The sequence below is a fragment of the Myiozetetes cayanensis genome, unplaced genomic scaffold (assembly GCF_022539395.1).
Source record: "Myiozetetes cayanensis isolate MyiCay16 unplaced genomic scaffold, myiCay2020 scf9, whole genome shotgun sequence".
Taxonomy (NCBI): Eukaryota; Metazoa; Chordata; class Aves; order Passeriformes; family Tyrannidae; genus Myiozetetes; species Myiozetetes cayanensis.
The window spans coordinates 1,356,297-1,380,720 of NW_026088185.1; the positions used below are offsets into that span (position 1 = coordinate 1,356,297).

At 46.0% G+C, this 24,424-nt stretch overlaps 1 protein-coding gene across 1 annotated transcript in view; it reads right to left on the minus strand.

Annotated features, from left to right (window-relative positions):
- IQCA1 (IQ motif containing with AAA domain 1) overlaps positions 1–24,424 on the minus strand; it is a 97,634-nt gene that overhangs the window by 2,135 nt on the left and 71,075 nt on the right. Inside the window, exons 12-18 of the mRNA XM_050340538.1 lie at positions 23,841–23,902; positions 21,788–21,870; positions 18,961–19,068; positions 16,037–16,236; positions 7,493–7,579; positions 5,110–5,287; positions 1,878–2,116 (exon numbers count right to left, since the gene is read on the minus strand). Of these exons, the coding sequence (XP_050196495.1) occupies positions 1,878–2,116; positions 5,110–5,287; positions 7,493–7,579; positions 16,037–16,236; positions 18,961–19,068; positions 21,788–21,870; positions 23,841–23,902 (957 nt within the window). The remainder of the gene's footprint in view (positions 1–1,877; positions 2,117–5,109; positions 5,288–7,492; positions 7,580–16,036; positions 16,237–18,960; positions 19,069–21,787; positions 21,871–23,840; positions 23,903–24,424) is intronic.

The following is a 24,424-nucleotide window of genomic DNA, read 5'->3' on the forward strand; positions in this document are numbered from 1 at the left end:
GAAATGGCAGTGATTAGAAGCTTGGGAAGAGGGACTTCAATGTGAGGAGAGATGGAGATATTGGAGTTAATTAATGCACGAGGCCGTTTTGACAACCCTCCTGCCCTGTGCCATCACACAGGTGCTGGGGCAAGGCTCCATGACGTTTAAGGGGGAAACAAAATCCCAACAGATAAAAGGAAATACTTTCTGAAGGGCTGTAATTAATGCAAGGAGAGGATTATCCTGGGACACTGAGGACAGTATCACTTTTTAGCCCTGTTCAGAATGAAGTGCTGTCCAAAACAGGCACATTTATAGGAAGTGGGATAATATTTTCAAATTAAACTCACACTAAAAAATACCTGCTCTCGTGTTCCAGGGTACAAATGGATTACTACTTGGAGCTGGGAATGACAGAGTGACTTTTTTTTTTCCCTTTTCTGCAACACTGAACCATCAGCCTTTCCCTGAGGAAGGATACTGGTTTAGATGGGAAGCATTGGGGAGGGTGGGGTGGGGGGGAAGAGCAGTTTGCCAAATATCACAAAGGCTGCCTGTGCTGAGTGAGCCAAATGGATCTAAATGGACATGGGAAAGCATTCAGCAGGGCTGGGAGAAATATGTGCTGTCACTAGGTCAGCAGTGGAAGAAGCCTGGGACGAAGATTTTAGGAAACGCATCTTGTTTGCTGTGTGATGTGCTATGGGGATTCCAGCCCAGAGGGGATTCAGGGAGCAGCAGGACAAGGAAACCTTTCAGCCAGGAAAAATGGAGGGTTTATAAGTGGGTCTGGGTAGAAGTTATGGGTGATAAGGGGCTGAGGAAGCTCTTTTGGGGTCTCCTGGCTGCAGTGTGGGTCCTATCCCACTTAAAGCCCCTGGTGTGGGCTGCCTGCAGTTCCCTGGTGCACAGCAGGGTTTTCTGTTCAGGGGTCAAGGCTTTTACTGGTGTTGAGGAGGCTTGAAGGGCCTCAGTCAAGCACTGTGCCATTTTTCTGGGGAGTCAGTGCTGCGAGTGTTGCACGCCACCAGCTTGTTCAAGTCCAGCTCAGCTGCCCCTAAGCTACACTGAAGTGACTATTGTAAATGTGTTATAGACCTGTACTTAAGCCTGATAAACTGTTCCCATCCACGGGAAAACTAAAAGCAACACAGTGAAAGCAGAGCTCACCACTCCATAAAGATAATCCTAGTCTGGGGAAAGTAAGAGCTGCTACCTGTGGAAAAAGGATCTGTTTGCAGTGTTATCCATTTATATTTGAGGTATGTGCAGAATCACAGAGCCACAGAATGGTTTGGGTTGGAAGGGACTTGAAAGATCATCTATTTCCAAACCCCTTCCACGGGCAGGGACACCTTCCACCAGCCCAGGTGGCTCCAAACCCTGTCCAACCTGGCCTTGGACACTTCCAGGGATGGGGCAGGCACAGCTTCTCTGGGCACCCCATGCCAGTGAATATAACACACCTCAAATGCACTAGGCTTTGTCTTCAGGGTTTTATAACTCTGAGGGCAGAAAGTATATCTTTTAAACCCCGAAATGAAAACTCCTGTAAAGGAAGCCTTGCTGTGAACACCTCAGCTCTGAAAGGAGAAGGGACCAGTGCGTGGCACCAATGGCACCTGTGTGATTTGATTTATCTGTGCTTATGAAGGCCCCTCTGCCCAGTGTGAGCTGGGTGCCAGCAGCAGGTTCACCAGAGCAGTGTTCCAGGAGTGCTGCCACAATAATGGGGGGTTGGGCACGCCCCAAACTGGGGGAGTTGGGTGTTTGGTGCCCTCGAGCCACCCATCCTCATTCAAATAGCCATGTGCAGAATGAGCAGGTGTCCTCATCAGGTGTGGCTGGATGAGCAAGGGAAGATAAAGGACAATTAACAGAGCTCTGGAAGTCACCTCAAATGTTTCCTGCTCCTCTTTGTACACTGGGATGTGTCTGGCCAGAGAAGTTGCAAACTCCACAGTCTTCAGCGGCTTCCTGGGCATCTGCAGGAGCCTCAGCTCGCTGAGGACGGTCTGTACCACGTCCAGGATGTGTCCCTGGGTGAAGCCATCAGACAGCTGTGCCAGGCAGCTCAGGTTCTCCAGGCTGGAGAAGGCTCCACCGTTCTGCAGGATGAAGTGCTTCCATAAAGCTGCTCAAAGAGAGAATGTCAAAGTTAAGGAGAGCAGGAGTAATACATTTTGGAAACTGGACCAGGAAAACAAGGGCCATCATCAGTCAGGAAAGCCAAGATTCAGATTTTTCTTGTTAGCTGTTTGTTCCATCTCTTCTGGTTTTGTAGCACAGAGGATTTTAGGCACAGGTGCTCTTAAACCACTACTGATCATTTGTTGGCTACCAGTCAGTAGTTTTCAGGAAGTCATTAAAAGCACATCAAGCGAGGTGGGTAGAACTACTTACAGGTGCCTGTGTGTGCACACAGAACTTGCCCAGAGTGTTCCAGTTTGGATGTGCAGAATCAATTACCTTTATTAACAGCCTGATTTTTGTTTCCCTGACCCTGGTCACAGGTTGCTCCTGCTGGACTAAAGGATGCTGTGGGGACTCCGTGTGTCCCTTGGAAGCCAAAGGCTCCCACTTGTGCAGGCTCCTGTTGCAAGGGCCAGGTGTAAATTTCTGTGGTTGGCATTTTGCTTGTTACTTAAAAGGTGAACCTTTGAAGTGTCTTTTAGCTGCGAACCTCTGTGACATGAAGATGTCCTCAATGGTTGTGAAGTGGCTCGAGATTTTGCTTCCAGAAAAATAGGAATTACCACCATCTTTTCGTTTATTTTATGTAAAGGAAGGGGTTGTTTCAGAGAAACTTAGTAAACTTTAGTTTAAAGAGTTATGTGAGAACATTTGGGAAAAAAAAAAGAATTATTAGGAATTATAAGAATTATTAATAATTAGGAATATTGAGTGCTTGAATACTCCTGTGTAGTCTGAAAATGCTGGGTGGGAGGTTAATGGTGCTGGGTGCTGGAGCAAACCTGCTTTATCCCTCCTTCGACTGCCACGTCGATACCACGGGCTCGTGCCCATAACTATCGACAGCTCTGCACCGCATTTTTCACTCGGGCAAATTGTGGTTCTTCCACTTGAATTACACTCGTGCTCAGTAAATATTGGCTGAATCAGTAATTCATAAAAGAGGAATTGATGCAGCACAACACCCAGCACTACTCGCGTGCAGCCGTGTATCGTGTGTGCCGCAGCCCCCGGTGCAGGTGGGACCCCCTGTAGGACAAGGCACTGACTTGCTGGGTGATTAACAGCGAGGAATCAGTAGAGGACTGTGAATCTTCCAGTCTAATGATTTTCATTATATGTTTACTGTTTCCACTGAGCCTAGATTGGAGCGCTGTGGCTGTAACAAAAGGGAGGGTGTAGCAGGCAGGTAGCCGTGAGCTGTGGCTACGAGTATTTGTTATGTCATTATTTTTCTGTCAAAACAAGTTTCTTCTCAAATTGGGCGTCAGGCACTGAAAATTGACAGGATTGAGAGGTGAGGACTCGTGTTTCCATTGAACTTCAGGGAAGGCTGGAGCTAAAGAGCAAGCCAGGCACTCCTTTAAATGGGGCAACGTCACAATTAAAGCTACAAGTTTAACCTGCTTTAAAATGCCACAAGTCAGCTTTTTGGGGCGTTCTTAGGTGTGCAGTTCAAACCCCTTTAGCTGGCTCTTCTTTTGACTCCAAATTAGTGGTGAGACTCCCAGAAGTGAACACAGCTAAATTCAGCTGCTGTCACCTCCCTGTCTAGGTTTTATTCGTGTCCCTTATCTGCCAGCAATTTATCAGAGCCGTAACCCAACGTGAAACACATGTTCTCTTGCTTAGAGACCATTTCCCATCCACATTAGGAAAATGAGTGAGCTGGGGAGAGATTTACAGCGTGCTGGGCAGCCAAACCCTGTCTTGAGCTTGCCCAAACGTGTGCACCACCTTGGCTGCCCCTGTGAAACACGGGATGGAACTGGACTGCACAAAGTGTTTGTAGGATTTTTGCAACAAGGTGACTGTCCCTGAATCAAATGTGTTTTCATTTACTCTGTCTTTCTGCTGGGACAGGACCTGTCAGGGCAGTGGCATGAAGGGAGCGTGTGTTCCTAGATGTGGGAATACTAAAAGTGCATCCCTGAGAGTCCTAGCTTGAAGTTTTAGTCATCATTCTGAATAGCCCAAAAGCTTTCATCCATATTATCTTTAGACTAAGCTCAAACAGCCCTTCTGCTCATAAGTTAGCTCATCCAGGCTACTCATTACGCAGAAAAGTTTATTAAACCACATGGTATCAGTGATTAAACCACAGGAAAAGAAAAACCCCTGTATTTCTGGGAACAAAAGCCCTTCCACCAGTCACTTATGAAGGATGTGGACAAAATACCATTTTTCAAGTAGTAATTGATTCACATTATTAAGTTTAATTTGGAGCATTTCTTCCTAGTCAATACTGAGCTACTGCAGACTTGAAGGTGATTAAAATCTGAAAACCAATTTGCATTTCCAGAAGTTCTTCTTTTTCTTGCTCTGTAAATTGGTCTAATAAAAGCCACTGTTTTTCCTACAAGCTTTGAGTCTCAGTAGATGGGGCACTTAGTGAATTTGCCAGAATTTGGGAGGGCCTGTCTGTCACTAAACATTTGATAGACCAGACGTGAAAAATCTTGGATGCCTCTACAAATTCTCTTGTGATCTGTAAGCACAAAAAAAAAAAAAGGGAATTTCATAGTGACAAAATTTAGTCTTCCAGACGTGGGTCTGTTTTGGAGAGCCTTGAAGTCAGAGTATGGAAAGAGAAATTCAGAACAGAAATTTTTGTGTAAAATAAAAAGAAGGTTTAAATAGGATCTTCTCCTTCATAGAGAGGAAAAACAGCTCAGGTTGAACTTGGTGCACTCTAAACTCATGGAAAAATGTTAATCACTGCTGAACAGTGTTTTAAACTCTTCTCCCAAATTCTACTTTTATTATTCCCTCTTTGGAAATTCCTCTGTATTGACTTAAACCTACATTTTCAGGAACTGAGATGCACCCAGGTGGTATAGCTTGAGTTTAAGGTCAGTTCTGAGCATAACCAGACAAAATAAGCACGGATTTTAAACAGCAGCAGTAACCATCAGGATGGCTGGAAATACTTGCCAAATCTTGACGTGTAGTCAGGTCTGGAAATCAGGATGATTTTTTGGTAAACCTTGCAGAAAGGTCCCATGTTGGCCTCGAAGGGCCGGGCCGTGGTTCCCACCAGCAGCACTCTGTCCTTTGGTTTCAGAGCCTTCAGGAACTGGGGCAGCATCTTCCCCAGCCTCTTGGAATTCATCTTCAGTTCGTGCATGTGAACACAAGAAGGAAAGAGGTGTTACTGACTGTGACAGCTCAGAGTCGGAGGGGAAGTTGCACACGCTGCCCACTAACAGGATTTGGGGTTTCTTTGGCAGTCTGGTCGCCTCTAGATCACCTTATGATTTATTTATTTATTTATTTTAAAATATATTTGCCAACATAGGAGGCAGCTCCCCTGAAAAACTAGAACTTCCATATCAGATCAGTCTTCCTTATCATTGATAAAGGAACAACTGTGTCCTGCAAACCCTCTCAGATGAGAGGCAATAATTTACATTGTAAGCACAGTTTTTCTTTGCAATTTTTCTGTTGTCTGCACTGGCAGACAGCAGCAAAAAGGAGAAAAAGCTCTGCTCTTCACAGGGAAAGCTACAGAGGATTGGAAAATAGGACATCAACAAGAAATCCCACAAGTTTTTGGGTAGAGCTGCTGCCACATACCTACCTTAGAAGTTTTAGCCAACATTGCCACCTTTGCTCTATTAGAGATCTGGTCACAGCAATGACAGAAATGTGGATTTACTTTGGTTTTAACACTTTTTATTACTGGTCAAATTACTCTCTATTATTTATATACCTGTTGCTTGAACTTATAGGTTCAAGCTTTCCTTGTGTTCCTGTGTATTGGAAGGAAGTACAAAGGTTCTCCCAGGCATCAGGATGGATAGAAAAGTTAGAATCATCAAATTATTTTAGGTTTGGGGGTAGGTGTAGAGAAATCCCATCTCACTGCAATGGCTATAGAAGGTAATATTTGCTTCAAGTAGGACCTGGTGTTTTCTGGGCTTGCAGTATGTTTTATTCTGGAATAAATCCTGACCCTAGTGGGAGATGCAGAGGACTTTTAAAACTCTTGTCCGACTCCTATTTCACTCTTAGGTGCGAAAATGAGTTCTAATTTATCCTCAGCAATTATAACTTTCTCTTTTCTGGGTGACATCTTTATGGATTCCTCCTGATCTGGAGTTGGTTGCAACACATGCTGATCAGCTCATAGGAATCCTAAACAGTTTTACACGGAGGAAAGTGGGGTGAATTTGAATTTTGCCTGTCCCTCCAGTTTCATGCTCTCTCCAAATACTGGTTATGCTGTGGATGTTTGGATATGAGTGATTCCAAGCCATCCACTCCCACCAAGGCAAGAGACCTTTTGTTAAACACCTGCAGGTCTTGGGATGTGACAGCAGGGCCACAGGTGACACCCTGGGCTCTGAGGTGGGCGGGATGAGAAGCTTTTTCCACGCTCACGAAAAGGATCATGAGTACCCCAGGCCATCTTTGGCCCCTCATCTTAAATTTAATCCCCCCCTGCACCTGGTGTCAGGGTTTGAGCCCAAGAGAAAGGCTCCCTCCGACTGTGGGGACCACCAAGGGCATCAATCACTGCACACCCATCCCCTCATAGAGCCCTTGCAGGAGGAACAGCCTCATCCAAGGTGACACTCTGCTTCCTTCCAAAACACAGGCTTGTGACCACCCCACAGTCTAAATGTACAGGACCCACCCTCAGAAAAAAAGGTTCATTTTTTTCATAGAGCTCTAAAAGCAAAGTATTTTGCAGGCAATGAGGAATCCAATCAGGATTTCGGGTGAATCGCTCCCTGCTGTGGTGGGTTTGTTGCTGTGACTATTGGGTTTAATTTTCATTCTATGGGGGGAAGCTGCAAAGAGAGGCAGGAATGGAGGCAGTGGCATTAGGACTCCAGGGAGCCCAAAGGAAATAATCTGTAAACGTAACTATTTAATACAGGTTCTTTGTTTTTGCAGTGGAAATTTATCCTTGTTACTTTATTGTTCACTTTGGCTCCATCCAATTTCTCAAATTAATAGAGCTGAACAATTTAAGCTCATCTTATCTTTCAGCTTCTTGCCTCGTATTTTGAAATTCTCCATTATTCTCTTTTACTTTTCAGCTCACTGATGAGCAGTAACTGGACTATTTTTAAATAAAGCAAGGATAGGTGGAGGAGAGAAATGTGACCTCTTGGGGGTTCTTAAGAAGTCACAAGACTCTCTAAAAAGAGGAAAAAAAAAAGTGTTAGTGAGACAAGGCATTATCGAGCGAGCTTTGGCAGGTCTGGCCATGGTGGTATGTGCTAAGCTGAGAAATTCACTTGTCCCTTTGTGTGGGATGTAATGCAACAGGAGAAATTATCTGCACTGAAATAAAGGAGCCACTCACCTCGTCCTCTCCCTTCGGCGCTGCTTTAGAAAACATTTTCTCTGTGTCTCCGATCCACACGACCGAGGGCTGCAGTTCCTTTCCCACCTGAGAGAAAATGGGGGAGAGAAGGCAGGAAGTCGATTAAAATGGCTACAATTCCATATACCTGGGAGCCCATCACGATGCTTTTGAATCCATATTTCACCTGTTCAATTAGCCTGGTTTATTTTATTTTTTTTTTTCCAGGAGTGTTCAGCACTTAGGGATAGCACTGGCTCTGCTCAGCAGCCTTGGCAAACCAAACCCTTTCTGGCTGGGAATTAACATCAAGAACCCACCCCAAAATGGATCACTTTTTTTTTTTTTTTTTTTTCTGCCATGCTTATCTTTTATTTCTCATCCCCAGCTCAGTTGCAGAGGAAGGGAAGAGATGGGAAACCTGGATTTGGATGGTAAATGATGGTCCATCAGCACCTTTAGGCTGACTGTGGGATCCCACCCTGGTTTTCCAAGGGGGATAAGGATGGAGAGCCAGGCAAGACATGGCTGTAGCATGAGAGGTGAGGGTAAAAACAGGCTGTGGCATGCAGTGGTCTGGTTTTAAAACCCAGCATTTCAATCACGCTTAGCCCAGGAATTAACAGAGTTTGGAGAGGGGTGTCTGCTGGCTGCAGAGTTGGAGGCACCATACCCCTGGTTCACAGCAGGATGGCAGCAATGCTACAGGCTTTCCCACCTCCCCATTGCTATAGAAACGCCCGTGCTTTGGACATTCCGCTGCCAAACCCTGATCGCTTCCCGGCGGCTCCCGCAGCCGCGTTAGTTTGCTCAGCAACAAAAAAAGTGACGGCTCGAGGAGTCAACGAGTAACAAGAGAGAGAGAGCATTCTTCTATCCTAGCTTTTTTTGTTGTTGTTTTATTCCCTCTGGTTGAAGCTGCTGCTGCTTCTTCCAGGAAGGAAGGAAGCTGCTGACAAAATCGATAGGCTGTGTGCACATCAGAGCTCCCGCCCGATGGACAGCACAGGAAGGGTTTGGGTTGTGGACGTTGTTCCTCACAGCACCGTGGTTCATTTTTTACAGATGTCTTTCAAAAGCACCCAGTGTGTGTGTGTGTGTGCCTGAACAGTAAAAATGGATTTGAGACAGGGGGAAAAGAATAGCAGATGAGGCTGTTAAACTTGTTTGCCGTGCTGGTGATGGGGTGAAGTGGAAACAATGCCGTCTTCAACACGTGATGTTTTATTTATGGTACCTTGTCAGTCCCAGAATATGTCAAGTGATACCTCCAAGTTCACAGCTGTTGAATTATAGAATCAGAGAACAGTTCAGGTTGGGAGGGACCTTAAAGCTCATCCCACCCCCTGCCATCAGCAGGGATGCCTTCCACCAGCCCAGGTTGCTCCAAGCCCCATCCAGCCTGGCCTTGGACACTTCCAGGGATGGGGCAACCACAGATTTCCTGGGCAACCTGTGCCAGGGCCTGCCCACCCTCACAGGGAAGAATTCCTTCCCAATATCCCATCTAACCCTGCCCTCTGGCAGTGGGAAGCCATTCCCCATGTCCTATCACTCCAGGCCCTTGGAAACAGTCCCTCTCCATCTTTCTTGTAGCTCCTTCAGGTCCTGGAATGCCACAATTAGGGTGACTCTGGAGCCTTCTCTTCTCCAAACTGAACACTCCCAATTCTTCCAGCCTTTCCTCATAGCAGAGGTGCTCCACCCCTCTGATCAACTTAGTGGCCTCCTCTGGACTCTCTCCAACCAGTCTCTGTCCTTCCCGTGCGTTGAAAAAAATTGAGCTTTTTCCAAGGTTGGAAGGCAGGAATGCAAATATTTACTGTTAGTAATAAGCACTTAAAAAATAAACCCAAGGTATCATAAAGGATAATACGAAAATACTGCAGAAACTGGTGTGTGTGTGTGGACCAGACAAGTCTGTGAATGTTTTCCTGCATGTACAGCTTGAGGGGTAACTTCTTCTGGGAGCGTACTGAGCACACAAACTGGAAATAAATGACAGATTAAAACTGTGCAGCAGCAATACCTGCTATTTTAAGGCTAGGTGCTGTTCCATCTATCTCCAGTGAGCCAGTCCCAGTGACCTGCACTTGCAGGTGAATCCTGTTTGCTCTGGGTGTCTGGGAACAGGCTTGGAGACAGGTGAGGAAAGAGACGTAATGTGGTGGAAGATCATACGACAGAGATGGGATAAGGGATATTTTTGGTGGAATTAAGACTCTGAAAGAAACATTCAGAGTGTAGTTCAAGTTGTGGAAAGAAACCCACAGCTTCTTAAAGACCTGCATTTGCATTTTATGTGCAGACTGTGATGTGTGGGAGCTCTGACTCAGAGCCCTGCACTGAACCTGGCACTGCTAAAGAATGGATTATCAGCTGGGGCTTTCTGATGTTCCTGATGGTGACTTTTACCTCCTAAACCATGAGATAACAACCATTTTTCACTCTTGTTCTGTGCCTGCTTGGAGAGGGTGACAGGAGGGAGATGAGGCAAGGGGAGACTCCTTGAATCCTTCTTTTTTCCTGGATGAGGTTTGAGCTGGGTGATTGCTGCCTGCTCAAGATTACACACTGTGTGCACTCACAGCTCTGGCAGCCTTGGGGCTGTGCCCACTGCCCTGGGGAGCCTGTTCAGTGCCTGTGTGTCTGATGCTGCAGTGGGATGTGATGGGCTAGAAGGTTTTAGAGTCTGTAAAAGCTGTTGGCAGAGATTGAACTCTGCTTGTGCACTTCCAAGGGAATCATGTCCTTCTGGTGGGGCCACCACAGGCAGGGAGGTGCAGGTATTCCTTGTTTGGCTCTGAGATGGTTTCTGTGGTTAGCAGCCCTCTCAAATGCAGCCTAGAGTTTTACATCAAACTAGACCCTCATTTTAACTTTTAAGGAAGAATACTTCCTATTGTCATACCTGTCATCTTTTTTGTCCCCTTTATTTCCCCACTAAGTGGAAATATAATGAATATCCTCAATCTCAGCTCTTTTTCAGAGACATTTCCTGTGTTTTTCTGTTTTGAGGCAAAGATCTAAATGTAGAAAGTGGCCTGTATATATTTGTTGCCCAGAGAATCTATAGCTGCCCCTGGATCCCTGGAAGTGTCCAAGGCCAGGTTGGATGGGGCTTGGAGTGACCTGGGCTGGTGGGAGGTGTCCCTGCCCATGGCAGGGGTGGGACTGGATGAGCTTCCAAGGACCCTCCCAACCCAAAGCAGTCTGTGATTCTATGATTTTTCTGGGTTGATAGACATGAATATGACCAAATTCAACACGCTGTGTTTGGACCTGGCTGTTTCCTGTGTTAAAGGCAGATCAGACACCCAGAATCCACTGGCATCTCATTTAAATTGTTGGCAGATACATAGCAGGCTGTGTATCCCCCTGTGAAAGTGCTTCATTTGAATTATCCATGGACAGTTTGAATCCATGGATAATTAAATGCACTGTACATAATTAATTTGTAATTGAAATTTTATTGGCTTTGCTGCAATTCCACAATTTGTTGGAGCTGCCAGCAGATGGCTCCTTAACCCTTCTAATACCACACTGAGATTTGCTCTTCAGGAAAATCATTGTGGATTAAAAAAAGCCCCACCCTCTCGTCCCGCTGCCTGTCAACACTCATCAAAGATCAAACAGCACTTTTGAAGGCCTTGGGTTAAACTTTTCAAACTCCAGAGCCAGAGTTTAACAGTCAAATTGTTACACTTGGAAATGCAGAAATCTGATTCTCGCCCAGCACATGTGCACAAACTTGAAGGATTTGATGGGATTTAAAAAAAAAAAAAAAAAAAAAAGGCCAAGACTTTCTGGAAGCTCAAGTTACAGCTGGAAACTGCTCAATACCCTGTAGTTTGTACACCCAAAAGTGCTTCTGAGCAGCAAAATGCTGAAAGATGTGATTAGACCTTCTTAGTGAAAGCCTCACCAGGTAAATATTCCAGTGCTGCAGTGATGATGCCACTGTATTCTGGTTTGTTAGGCAGATAATGACTGTGGACACTGTCTCCCAACAGGATGACTTTAATTTTTAACAGTGTGAAGCTGCTTTCTCACAGAAATAACACTGGAAGTTTGAGCACTGCTTGATATTTTAACACTTCAAGGGTCTAAGGATTCCAGCAGGCTGAGCCTGCATCAAGAGAAAAGAGTTGTTCTGGGTGCCTGGAGAGAAAGACTGATTGTGCACTGTTCCCAAATTTGAACTGTAATGGAAGCCCTGTGTGGCATGGGAATGCTAAACACACAGACTTGTGTCCCTGTACCAGGGTAAGCTGTGCCTGGTTCTTCAGACTGCCAAAAAAATGCCCTGTCTGAAGGGACAACACAGCAGTGGTTGTGAACAAATGAACCTGATGCAGTGGGGGGAAAAAAAAAAAATCATGGCAGACTTAAATTACATTGCTTCATAACACTGGGATTGTATCATTTAATCTTAAATAAATTCTGTCCTGTTCCTTTTTTTGGTATAACACTTGAATAAGTCACCTCTGACTTGCTAAACAGCACACCCAACCAGCCTGATAAGAGCCCCCCAACACTGATGGTGTTGGATATTTGTGCAGTTGGCTGCTCTGTAAAAGCCCTGGCTCCTCAGGGCAGCTGCACAGCACACCCTGAGCTGCTGAAACACATCCGTGGCTGCCCTGCTGGTATTTCCTCCTGGCCACCCCTTTCCCCAACCTTTTAGCCTGGTCAGTGTTGCACTAATAACACTTTCCCACGTGTGCTTTGGGCACAATGTGCTCTGTGTGCTGCTGTGGCCCCGGTGGAGGGGGATGAAGCCCCTGAGAGGGTTTTTTCTCCCTCTGTTAGTGATTAACCCCACGGCTGCCTTATTGCAGTGCTTGTCATTTTTATTGCCTTGCAGTTAAGGCTGGTGAACTACCTGCATTTTTACACTTTCATGTCATGGAGTCACGCATTCTACCCTCTCTCCTCCATCCTTTCTGGGTTTGTTTCTGTTCCCATGCACCCTTCACTACCCTTCTCTGCACCTTTTATACGAACCATTGCACCTCAGTGGTGTTTTGTGGTGAGCCATTGCTGGGGGTACAGGGCTGGGAAATGGGGGCTTAATTGAAATATTCCAGCGTGTTTGGTTCACGCTTGAAGGATGAGTTTTGTGTTGGGGAAGCGTTTCTGTGTCAGAGACAGATCCTCTCCTTTCACTCCAGAGCAGAGCCGACCTGGCAGGCGTTGCTGTGTCTTTTATGGAGAACACAAGTGCTCAGGCTTGGTGTTTGCAGCCTCTTTCAGTGGTTTTCCTATTCAATATCAATCTCCCTTATGCTTCCTTTGAATAGGCAGATTGAAATGTTGGTGTTTCCCCTGGTCTGGTATGAGGAGTCATTTCCTCCGTGCCACGATGAAATGCCTGCCTTGAGGAGCTCACAAACCTCCCCTGGATCAGGGCTGGTGTGTCTCTTTCAAGTCTCCTCCCTGAAATAAGGGAGGGGGAGCACAAAAAGAATTTGGCTGCTGCATCTGAAACAAATTAAAGTTTCATTTTTTTCCCCCGTTGCTATTCGTTTGTTTTAGGGCGTCTCGCACAAAACAACGGCCAGTTATGGCAGGGAAATCTCCTAATGGTCATTTCTTGCTCTCCAGAGTTTCCTTTCAGTACAGAAACTCTGCTGTTTGCAGATGTGACAGGCAATCAAAAGCACAAGGTGACCTCACCTTCACCACAGAGCACCATTAATCCTTATTTACTAAATCCCGGTGTTTAACGGTGGTTACACGGAAGATAACAGGGAAAGAACTGTCCTGTTTCCTGTCATTCACTTCCAGCTTGAAGTGGAAGGGTTGTGTTCTGCTCGGCTGACTCTCTATGAAGGCAATTCTGGGAAGCTGGAGTAGAAAGCTGCTGTTCAATTTGTGTTGCCCTTGTGTTTGTAAATTCCTGTAAATCAGGGATGTCTTCCTCCTAAACCTTCTTCCTCAATATATCGACAATTTTCCTTGTTGCAACCAGTCTGTTGCCTCTTGCCCTATAGTTGTGCACCTCTGGGAGAAGTCTGGCTCTGTTCTCTGTATTATCCCATGAGGCCCCTGAAAACAGCAGTTAGATTCCCTTCCACTCCAGCCTTCCTTTAGGCCTGGAATAACTGGATTTGTCCAGCATGTTCCATGTATTCCAACCCCCTTACCTCCCTGGACCTCCTTGCCAGTGCCTGTCTTGTAACAGGGTAGCCCAGTACTGAACACAGTGTCAGTTGTGGTCTCATAACTACCTAATAACAGGAAATAATTAATGGTTTTGAGGTTGGCTATCCTCTTGCTGATACAGGCCAGTATTTGGATGAGTTACTGCTGCATGGACACAGTGCTGACTCGTGCTCAACTTGCTGTCCTGAAGATCCCCCCCATCTTTCCTGCAAAGCTGATGTCTGGTTGGTGGGTACAGCCTGGTCCTCTTTGCTGTGGCATGGAATTACCCCATCCCAGCTGCAGGAATATCATACTGGGTGGGAGCATTGGATGTTGTAATGATGCCAGAACAAATGGAGGGGATGGTTGTGGCAGGGACTTGAGGATCAGAGACAGGAAAACGAGGCATATTTGGCATTGTCAAGAGTAAAATGGAAATGGAACACAGTTGCTTTCAGTGGTGCTAAGACAGACCAGTGCTGTGCCACAGAAATATAGACTGGCTTGGGTGGGAAGAGACCTTATAGAACATCCAGTTCCACCTCCCACTATCCCAGGTTGCTCCAAGCCCTGTCCAACCTGGCATTGGACACCTCCAGGGATGGGGCAGCCACAGCTTCTCTGGGCAACCTGTGCCAGGGCCTGCCCACCCTCTCAGGGAGGAATTGAGCCTGCAGAGGACGTATTCCTTGGAAAGGGAGACTGTGCTCTGCTGCTAAAGGAGCAGAGTTTGAAGCAGTGCTGCTGTTACAGCTGGAACAAGTCACCTTTTGATAAGCAAGTGCCTGGACAGCCCTTATTCCACATGATTGACTGTGAGCAACTTCCATCCCAGTAACTCACAGAGGTTCACCCAAGTGTCATCGCTTCTTTTGTAAGAGGGGAAGGAGAGAAGTCAGCTTGGACTGCTCCTTGTGATTTTGGGGAGGGGTTGCATAAGGTTTCCATTTCTATTTAAGTAATGTACAAAAATGTAAGGCTTTAGATATGTATATATACATGATGTGTGTGTGTATACTTATCTATCAACATGTATAGATAGACACACACATTTTAGATAGGTTCCAATTATTGTATATATTATATATATGCTTGTATGGCAAAAAAAAACAAACAACAAAAACTTACTGTTTTCATCTGGAATCTTCTCCAGGAGTAAAAAGGCTGCCCTCCTTTCTCCTGTGCTTAAAGGCCTTGTGCTATAGCTGGGACTGTGTTACAGCAAGGACAGTGCTGCAGCCAGAAATGAGCTTTGCCATTGAAGAGGGCAGAGCAACAAAGTGGGGAAGGGTGAAATGGGCAGAGGAGAGGGAGCCTGAGCTCAGCCTAAGGGCACTGACTCGTGTCAGGCAGTGCCAAGCCCAGTGTTGGTGCTGCAGCATCAAAGGTGCCTGATCACAGCACTGTCACTCTGACCTGGACCTTGGGGATTGCTTTGCTTTTAGCTGTGAAACACGTCCTTCCTGGGGATGGAGGCACCTGTCACAAAATCTGCTCCAACACTGGATTTAATAGAATACATCTGATAAATCCCAGGCAAAGACAATTTTAGTGGGCCTCTGGCACCGGAAAATTATTGCATTTGGCTTTTTCCTAGTGTATGTGCTGTGGCTTTTTTTTTTTTTGTCTGGAAGTATTTACCAGCTTCCTTCTGTAGCAGAAATGCTGAGGACTTAAAATGTGGAAGAACTCCTGCCAGGATAGTGCCTTTTCTTTTTTTTTTTTTCCTTTTTTTTTGTTTTTTATTTCTCCTGGAGAGAGTTTGGGATATGTCCTTAGCAGTTCATACACCTTCTTCCATTTCCAGATTTCTCATACATTGCTGTTCCTGTAATCCTGAACTAGGATTCCTTTCTCTGAAAAGCTTGCTGATAGGTAAACAGAGAGCAGTATAGGGGAGAGAGAGCTCTTGTGCAGCAGCAGTCCCAGAGAGGAAATTTCTGACCACCCCCAGCCCAGCATTTGATTAAATGCTGCATGACAAGCATTCCTGGCTGATGTGCATATAAACAGAGAACAGAATTTTCTTTATCTGTGATGCTTTTCATATTGAAGGTAACACAAAGCTCACAAAAATGTTAATGTGAAAAATATGGCTGCTCCCAGTGATTTCTCCAGGGGCAGTAAATCCTCTGCAGGGGTTCACACACTGCCTGTCAACAAGTGGTTTCACAGAATCATTTAGGTTGGACAAGACCTCTAAGACTGAGGTGCCACCACCTCAGCCTGTGCCTGATCCCCCCACCTTGTCCCCCAAGCCCAGAGCACTGAGTGCCACATCCAGTCCTTCCCTGGGCACCTCCAGGGACAGTTCACTCCAATGTTTAACATTGCAATTTAATTCCCTGTTTGTCCCACGGAAGGTGTGGAGAACCCCCCCCCAAGACACAATACCTTGAGAACCATGTGAAGCATCATTAGCAGGCCCTCCTTGCCTGGATATTTCCCAGCAATGTTGGAAGGAGTTAAGTTGAAGAGGTTGGCTCCCGTTTCTGTGCAGATGGCATGGACCAACATTTTCTTTCCCACACCAGCGGGTCCAGCCAGTAACATGGACTTCACCAAGGGAGCGTTCTCGTGGACCATTTGGGAACCTGTAAAAAGTCATAAGGCACTGTAATTGCTTTCATTTGAGTCTGCTATAAAGGCAAAGGGATGATTCTTCCTTTTTTATTCACCGTAAATAATTTATAAAGTGAATTAATCGTTTCCTCGCTGTGGCACGTGTGTGCTCTTGAGTTCAGTTCTGTACAACCAGAGCTGTGTCCCCAGTGGATTTAACGTCCCTTATTTGTGCCTTCTGATGGGCAAAACTCAGCCCTAAATCAGTGTGAGCTAAAAGAAGGATTTTGAGACCTGTTGTTACCATTTTTTCCTCCTCTGACTTCTGCCTTCACCTCCATTTTTTACACGTTTTTGCTGTTCAGTGAGCGCTGGAGACTTTGTCACTTAGGCTGGGTGTGCTGTGAAATCCTTCACTTTTGAGCACACCCAGGCTCACCTGTTATTCCCTACTCTGGAATGTGGCAGGGGGATGTTGTAGTGCAGGGATGATGTATCTGCTCACAGGAGGAGGATCATTCTCTTCACTTTATTCAGAGAGTGCCAGGGTTGCTGTGCTTCCCTTGCTGTGCCTGCAGCAACGACTGCTCAGCTTTTCTAAATCTTATCTCTATGGCTGCTCCAGGTAAATTCATCCTGGGCTGTGGGGAACGTGATCCATCACCTGGGAAGGCCCAGTGTTGGCAAAACACAACCACAGACAGATTTAGGAAGTCGATGGTGACAGAACTTGTCTCTCCTGCAGCTGTCACTGTATGAATTAGGGACAGGTGAACCTCCAGAGGGGGAAGAAGCAGGGAATGTTAAATGCTTACCCACACCCACTGGTAGTTCAGTAGCATCACTGCCTCTGCCTGGAAATGTCCTGTGCCAGCAGTGGTGATGGTTGCAATGGTGAAAAATCTGCCTGAGCACCCCCTGCTTCTGGGAGTCTCCGAGCCTGGCATCACTCAGACTGGGGGGAAATTGGCCCCAAAGGGGATGGGCTGCAAAGGGGGAGCCCATGGCTTAGTCTGGGTTCAGGGGGACAGCTAGGTAAGGATGGTGCTTAAAACAAATCCAATCAGGCTACCTCTCTGTGTGCTAATGCTTTAACATCCCAAATAAATGACAGTGGGAGCGCAGAGATGGATGCCATTATTGCAGCACGGTGCAGGATGTAGTGAAGTTGTCAGCCACCCAGGCTTTATTAATATTTGGTCATTCCATACCAATCTATTACTATTACAAAGAGATTTATTACGAGGGGAGCAGCAGACTCCTCTGTGGTTAAAGATGATGTATATCTCCTACTATTATTTCTCTTTTCAGCTGCTTATAATTTTCCTAATGCCATTTAAGCTGGGGCTTTCCTTGCCATCAGGTGACTATTTTGAGAGAAACTTTCACTTCTACAACACACAATTATATAATGATGAACTAATTTGGAGACCAATTAAGTAAAATGTCATCCGTAACATAGCATCCCAAAGGTGAAGCCATTCCTGTGCCCTTTTTTGGCTCTTGTAATACCTTTTTTTCCACTCAAAGGCATTTTCCAAACTGCTGTTGCCAGTATCTTTTGTTTGTTTAACCTGTCCAGGGTCTCCTCTCCCTAGAATTTTTGCCAATTGTATAAATGGCAGAAAATTCATGGGTTCTCTTAGTTCCTGCCTCGGGGGATGTCTTGGGGCTCGATTTTTCCTAGATTAGATGATGCTAAAGCATAACCTTGGAGGAGTTCTGGAGGACTATGTGAGACACCACACTGCCTTGTGCAGACAGGGAGAACTGCTGAGCTCCCTCAGCTGGCTGTGGTCACCTGAAATGAATGAACCAGAGCTCCAGAGCTATTGCTCCGAGCTTTCCACAGCATATGGAGCTGCTCTGGGGATGTGGAGCCAGGGAATGCCCGAGGAGAGCCTCAGAACACACAGGTACAGAACAGCCTGAGCTCTGGGTGTTGGCAGCTGTGCAGAGGGGAGGGAAAAAGCAGAAGCTCTGTGTCTGTCAGGATGGGAGGCAGAGAGATATTGGCTATTTTGTCCTCTGAAGGGGACAATGAGCGGACAATGACAGCCTCAGGGAGCTCTTGCCTAGTTAAAATCTCCCTGGAACCCAAACAGAAATGGAAAAGGGTGCAGGTGAAGTATTTGAGTAGAGGCTGAAAAATCCAGTCAGGAATGGAAAAGGATGCAAGCAAAATATTGAGTAAAGGACCTTGAGGCAGGCACTCATTGCAATCACTAGAATTTGGCTTAATGCCATTCCCAAGAAAAATACGGGATAGATTGTGCATTAAAAGCAAACAACCCGACCCAGCAAAGCCTTGTTAGATGTTGGGTAAGTCTGGCATTAATACTGCAAGGGCATTTACAAGTGTTCTCTGCGAGGTACAGAATGTATTCAGACTAATTCCTTCAATGATTGCATTGTGCAGCACTGAGTAACGTGAGCCAGCTTGTAAAAGGTAAATTGCAACCTTAGCCCTTCCCTTAACTTGATTAATTTTGATCACTGGAGCTTGTTTTAGCCATTATCTTCCCCAAGTGGTTTCCTTTTATGTGCTGCCATTCACAAACTGTTGCCATGCAGACAGGGATGGGATGGGGAGGCGATACCTGACCGTGCACACGATCCTTTACAGGCTGTTAAAACGACATGGCCTTCACTCAGAAGGCTTAATTGAAAAACAATTAGAGTGCAAAATGCTTCAGATGGCGACTGTTTCTGTCAGTGGTGTTTTTCCCTCCCTCCAGGAATTGCTGGGCTCTTACCTAAGGGCAATATTCCGTACAGGGCCACGAGCTGCCTGACATCGGGGGCCGAGGGCAAGGGCTGTGCCCCCGTCCCACGGAGGCTGCTCCTCAGACAGTCGTAGTTACCTGCAGGGGGGAAGCAGAGGCTTAATAAATGTGATAGAGTCGGTATTAAAATGATTTTTCCAAGAAAGGAAGAGCTGCCGTGGAACACGGACATAACGCGCTCCCAGCAAAGCCGGGAATGTCCAGGGACAGGGACTCAAACGGGGCAACAGTGTCGTGGAACGTGGCCCTGAGAAAGGTGAACTGCAAAGGAAAACTTAAATTAAACAGGCTGTGGGCTTTCCCTTCCAAGCCTGGAGAAGGCATTCAGCAGAGTTGCTCTGTCAAGGGTAACCTTTCGGAGAAACTTTGTGGAAAGGAATCATTAGCGGCGCCGTAAATCACGGCGCTGGCAAAGGATTCCTGGATTTGGGGTTTTGAAGGGGCTGGAATCCTAGCGAAGCACAAACGCTCTCAAAAGGATTTCAGAAAGGGGGAGAAGCTGTTTTAACAAGCTCTTCCCCCTGGCTGTGTCCCAGCTCAGCTCCTCGCTGTGTTAGACGTCTGAACGTGTCACCTAATTTGGTGGGGCTCTTTGCTTTGCACTACACCTTTTTTTTTTTGTTAAAAAAACCCACAACCCTCCACAAAACAACCCAGGGAAAACTACAGGTTCCTGATGTGAACTGAAAGGATTTAATCTTGCCTTGGCTCTTGTTACAGAGCTATAATCACATTGCTTGCCCTGTCAAAGCCCATATGCAAGACATGTTAGAGAACAAAGATCTCCAGGAGGATGGGCCACAAGCAGGAAAACTAGTTGTGATGTAGTCAAGGATTACTTTTAGCACAGATTACATGTCGTTATGGTGAATATTATTGAAAAAATAATAGCATATTATGTTTTATTGGGGATAAAAAGGGAGTTCTCTGGAGCAGAGGTAAATTAGCAGTGGGTGAGAGAGAAAGTGGAGGTGTAATTTGGGGGCAAAAAGGCAGACAAGGCCTGGTGCAACTGCCCCCTCCCCTCTGAAGAATAAAATTCATTCCAGGTTTTATCTTTTATTTAAGGAGAAATCAAAAGAACTGGATAGGAATTAATCTTCACAGATTTAATTAGAAGGCATCAAAGGGTTTAATTGCAACTGAACATAAATCACGGTGGATATTCTCTGACTAATTTAGATAAGGTCACCAAGAAAATTAGTTCAGTGATGTCAGTTTGTCATCGAGGGGGGACATTTCAGTGCCTTTACTGGCTGTGTAGCACAATTCCGCTCTTTGTCCTTTCCTCAGGAAATGGAAGTGACCTTCCTCAGGCTTCAGCCCTGGAAGGCTGAGCAGATGAGGAGTTACTTCTCTGCAGGCTTTGACTGTGTCCTGGGACTCTTAAAGGGAGGTTTTTTGGATTAAAAAAAAAAAAAAAAAGTAGTTCCAGCTTTAAATACCCTCTGTGTGGTGGTGTGGCTGCTCGAGAAGCATGAGTGAGTTTTGAGTTGGGAAGAGCTGGTTCTGGCAGTGTGGGGCCTTCACCTGTGCAGGTGTAGGCAGCCAGGTGACTTTAGGCTCTGCACTTCTGTGCCCAGAATCTTCTGCTGGAAAGGGAATATTGCCAGGATAACTTGGAGCAGCCCTTGTGCTTACCTCTGTGCTGCAAAGAAGCCAAAGCCTCAAAGCTCAGGGTCAAGGGAAAATGGCCCAGAGCCATCTCTTCCCAAGCTGGATGTTACCAGCTGTTAATTGTTATCCGCTGGTGAAGATGTGCTCTCTTAAAAACATCTGTGGTGGGGAAAGTTTGTTGGACAGAAGTGACCTCGATGGGTTGGGTGAACAAAGGAATAATGAAAATCTTCCTTTGCTTCACTTTCAGGATCTTTAATGAGCACGAAATGGATGGGGCACTTGTTAACTCAGCCTTCAACAGGACTGGTGCTTCTAAAAGTTTATGTACACATAGCATTTTGGAGGGAACACGAGAGAATCTGGCTTTTCTGGCTGGGGATGCATGTTGTGCTAACAGCCAGGGCCATTGCTGCTTCTGGGTGGTTTCAAATTCAAATTACGGCCTTTAAAACAATTAAATCTTGGGGGTTGATGTGGTTTTATTGAAAGTCATTTTGGAAATGGTGTCAGACCCCTCTTCAGTCTGAAAATGAGGTTTGGGGGTTTTTTTTAGCCCTTTTTCTCTGTGTAGAGCATAGACAAGCACGTCTGACTGCAGCTGCAGGTAACAAAAACCAGGCAGGAGGATTGTGAAATGCGGAACCAGACAGAGACACATCTTACTCAAATCAGGGGCCAGAGATGCCTCAAAGCACTACTCAGAGTTCATGGACAGTCAGAGAGGTGGAGGGAAGGGGGGGTGAGCATTCTGTGCTGAATGAACAAAAGCTGGAGGGATGATTATTGCTGTTCCCTGGGAAATATTCTGGATGGATTACCGACCCCTGGTCTCTTAGACTTGCACTGTCTTTCCAGTTCCTAGCCAGGGCTCCTTCAAGGATGTTGTGGCTCTACCTGAGAGGGGCTTGTCATGTCCAAACACATTCAAGGCTTGCAGGTGTCAGTGCCTGGAGAGACGCCCCAGCTTTCACAAGCAGCTCCCGGTTTGAGTAGCAGAAGTGAAAGGCACTGAGCACTCTGCAGAAAGACTGGATTTGCCTGCGTGGCTTTAGACATTGGAGTGTGAAAGTCCTGAAAATGCAATGACTCTTGACTGGAAATAGGAATCAGAGCCCGTGGCAAGGCTGGAGGTTTGGTCAGATCAAACACCACGGTAGCTGTAAAGGGGATACTTGACCAATGTAATCAGAGAGATTCACGGGCTGGGCTTTGATCAGCAATCCTCCTTCTGCAAGTTCCTGGTACAGGGAATCGATGGTCCTGCAGGCAAGAGACATCACTCAGAAATTGTAGGCCACTGGAAGTAAAAGCTCAGTCCTCCCACAGCTGAACCAGCCTGAGAGTTATTTCTGCTTCCTCGGCTTTATAAATGCATTTTGTAGCTCAGAGGTAAAGGTGATTAGTGCCATCAATGTGAAATCAATAAATACCATTTTCTGTGTTATGGCAGGAATCTCTTTTATAACCTCACACACAGCATCTCTCCCTCTCCTGCTGACTCCATTTACCCATTTCCAGGTGATACAAGATCAGTTATGACTTGTGTAATAGACTCATTCATTAATATCAATTACCGGGAAATTATTTTTAAATTATACAATAATAGCAATCCTAACACCACTATACCTATTCACTTAGCTCTCCAATTAGTAGTAATTCATTAATTCTTCTCGGAATTTATTGTGTTTGCAATAGACAGCCTCATCTCCCCAGGAGCACACCGGGAATGACTCGATCAGAGCAACCAGTGATCCCCCAACTGCAGTGTCAGGGTCGTGATGGCCAAAGGGAGGACTGGGGGGAAAAAACATTCAGTGGAAGTTTTGCCCCATCCCTGGAAGTGTCCAAGGCCAGGTTGGAAGGGGCTTGGAGCAACCTGGGCTAATGGAAGGTCTTTCCCTGCTTTTGTACACTTTTCACATTCTTTTCCCTCAATAACTGAGCTTTTTTTTTTTTTAATTTCTCTCCAACCTTATTTGGGACATCCCAACTATTGTATGGCCATAATAAAAATATTTAATAGTGCCTCTCAGCCGGCTAATAAAACTACAGGTATATTTTGAGGTCTGCAGCCTTTTTTCCATTTCAGCTGAGAAGTTTTTATGTTTATGCAGTGCTAGTGGCAGAATTAACGAAGGAGTAGCGATAAGGAAACCCAAAATTTAATGCGCCTTCAACAACGTTGATTTTGCCACTCTGAATCTTGCTTTCATTCTCAGTGGTTTTATGTTGGGAATGCACCATAAAACAGGCAGAAGGTAGAATGGCACTAAGCTGGCAGGTGTGTTAGGAGCTTCTACTTTTCCTGTCTTATTATTTTTATTGTGCAAGTTTAATGGTGCGTGTCCTGAACTTCCCCCAAGTAAGTGTGATGTGACCAGCCTTTGACTAAAGCCCCCTGTGCCAAAACAGAGATGAACCCGAGCTTCTCTTGGTTATTTCTGAAATGCATGGAGCTAAAACACCAGACAAACTCTGATTGAAAGTCAGCTACTAAAAAAGCTCATGTTTTTAACTGGCTGCATGTTAATTTTACGTACAAAGAAGCAGGTATGTGTGAGAGTAATGTTAAAAACACAGACTGTGTGCATCCTTGCTGGACTTTGGCACTGCTCTTTGAGAGGTCTTTCATAACCTGAGACGTGTTTTAAATATTTACCTGGAGAGTTTTTTATTAGAGATCGTTGACTGGGTGTGTAGTGCCAGCACCCGACTGATCAAGTGCAGGGCTCGCTGCACATGTCTGTGCAAATGGCTGAATTATCAGTGAAATTGCTGGGTCAGAAGCAGAAAATCCTCCCAAATCCTCCAAATAAAATAAGGGTGCTTCAAAGAGCAAGGGTACACAAGGAATGGCTGGGTGTGCCAGAGCTCTCGTTGCTAAATCAGGCTGATTTATGGTATGTACGCTCTCCCTCAGCCATGAGGGGGTGATTTATAGAGTACAGGGGCCTGTCTGCAGCTGGGGTGGAAAAATCTGACAGTCAACAAACCTGCCAGGTGCTCCTGCCACCTGCAGAGAGGATGGGGAAGAGGCACACAGGGCCAATATCCTGCCTAAATATTACATGTGTTTGGCTCTGCCAGCTGGGATTAACCTGCCTGGAGCTGATGGACACTGGTCCTGGTGGGGTGTCCATCAGGATGGGGATTTTAATTTGTTTGTCTTGCTGCAGGTGAGGAAAAGCAAGGTTGATAGCAAGCCTGCTGCAAAGAGGTTGTCTCTTTACCTGTCAGGAGTTAGATCTCTCTCCATCTCGGGTATCTTCTTCTTCGCTGACGCCTTCCCTGCCTGAGGACCACAAAACCAGGCAGGAAGTAGTGATTATTAGCACTGACAGACATATTGGAATGTACTGGAGCAAAAAGAGGGCCAGAACAACCCATGTGGCCCCTGTTACTGAGGGAACCCAAAGGGAAAAATCACATCCTTAAGCAGCATTCCCTCTCCTTCCACTGGAGGCAACAGAGGAAAGAATCCCAAGGGCCAAAAAATAAATCTTCTCTCCTTCCTTTCCACTGGATATTAGACAAGTTTTCTTTTACTGGCACAGGTTGCTCAGGGCAGGGGTGGGGTCCCCATCCCTGGAGGGATTTAATAAGCCACGTGGATGTGGCACCTGGGGACGTGGGTTAGCGGTGGCCTTGGCAGTGCTGGGTTAAGGGTTGGACTCCACGAGCTTGGAGGGCTTTTCCAACCATAATGATCCTGTGGTTCTTACTCTGTGATTCTTGGAGGAGCACAGCTCTGTGGGTGAGGGGGTATGGCCCTTACCCAAGAAGGAAGCAGGAAGGAACAGGGTGTGGGGTCCAA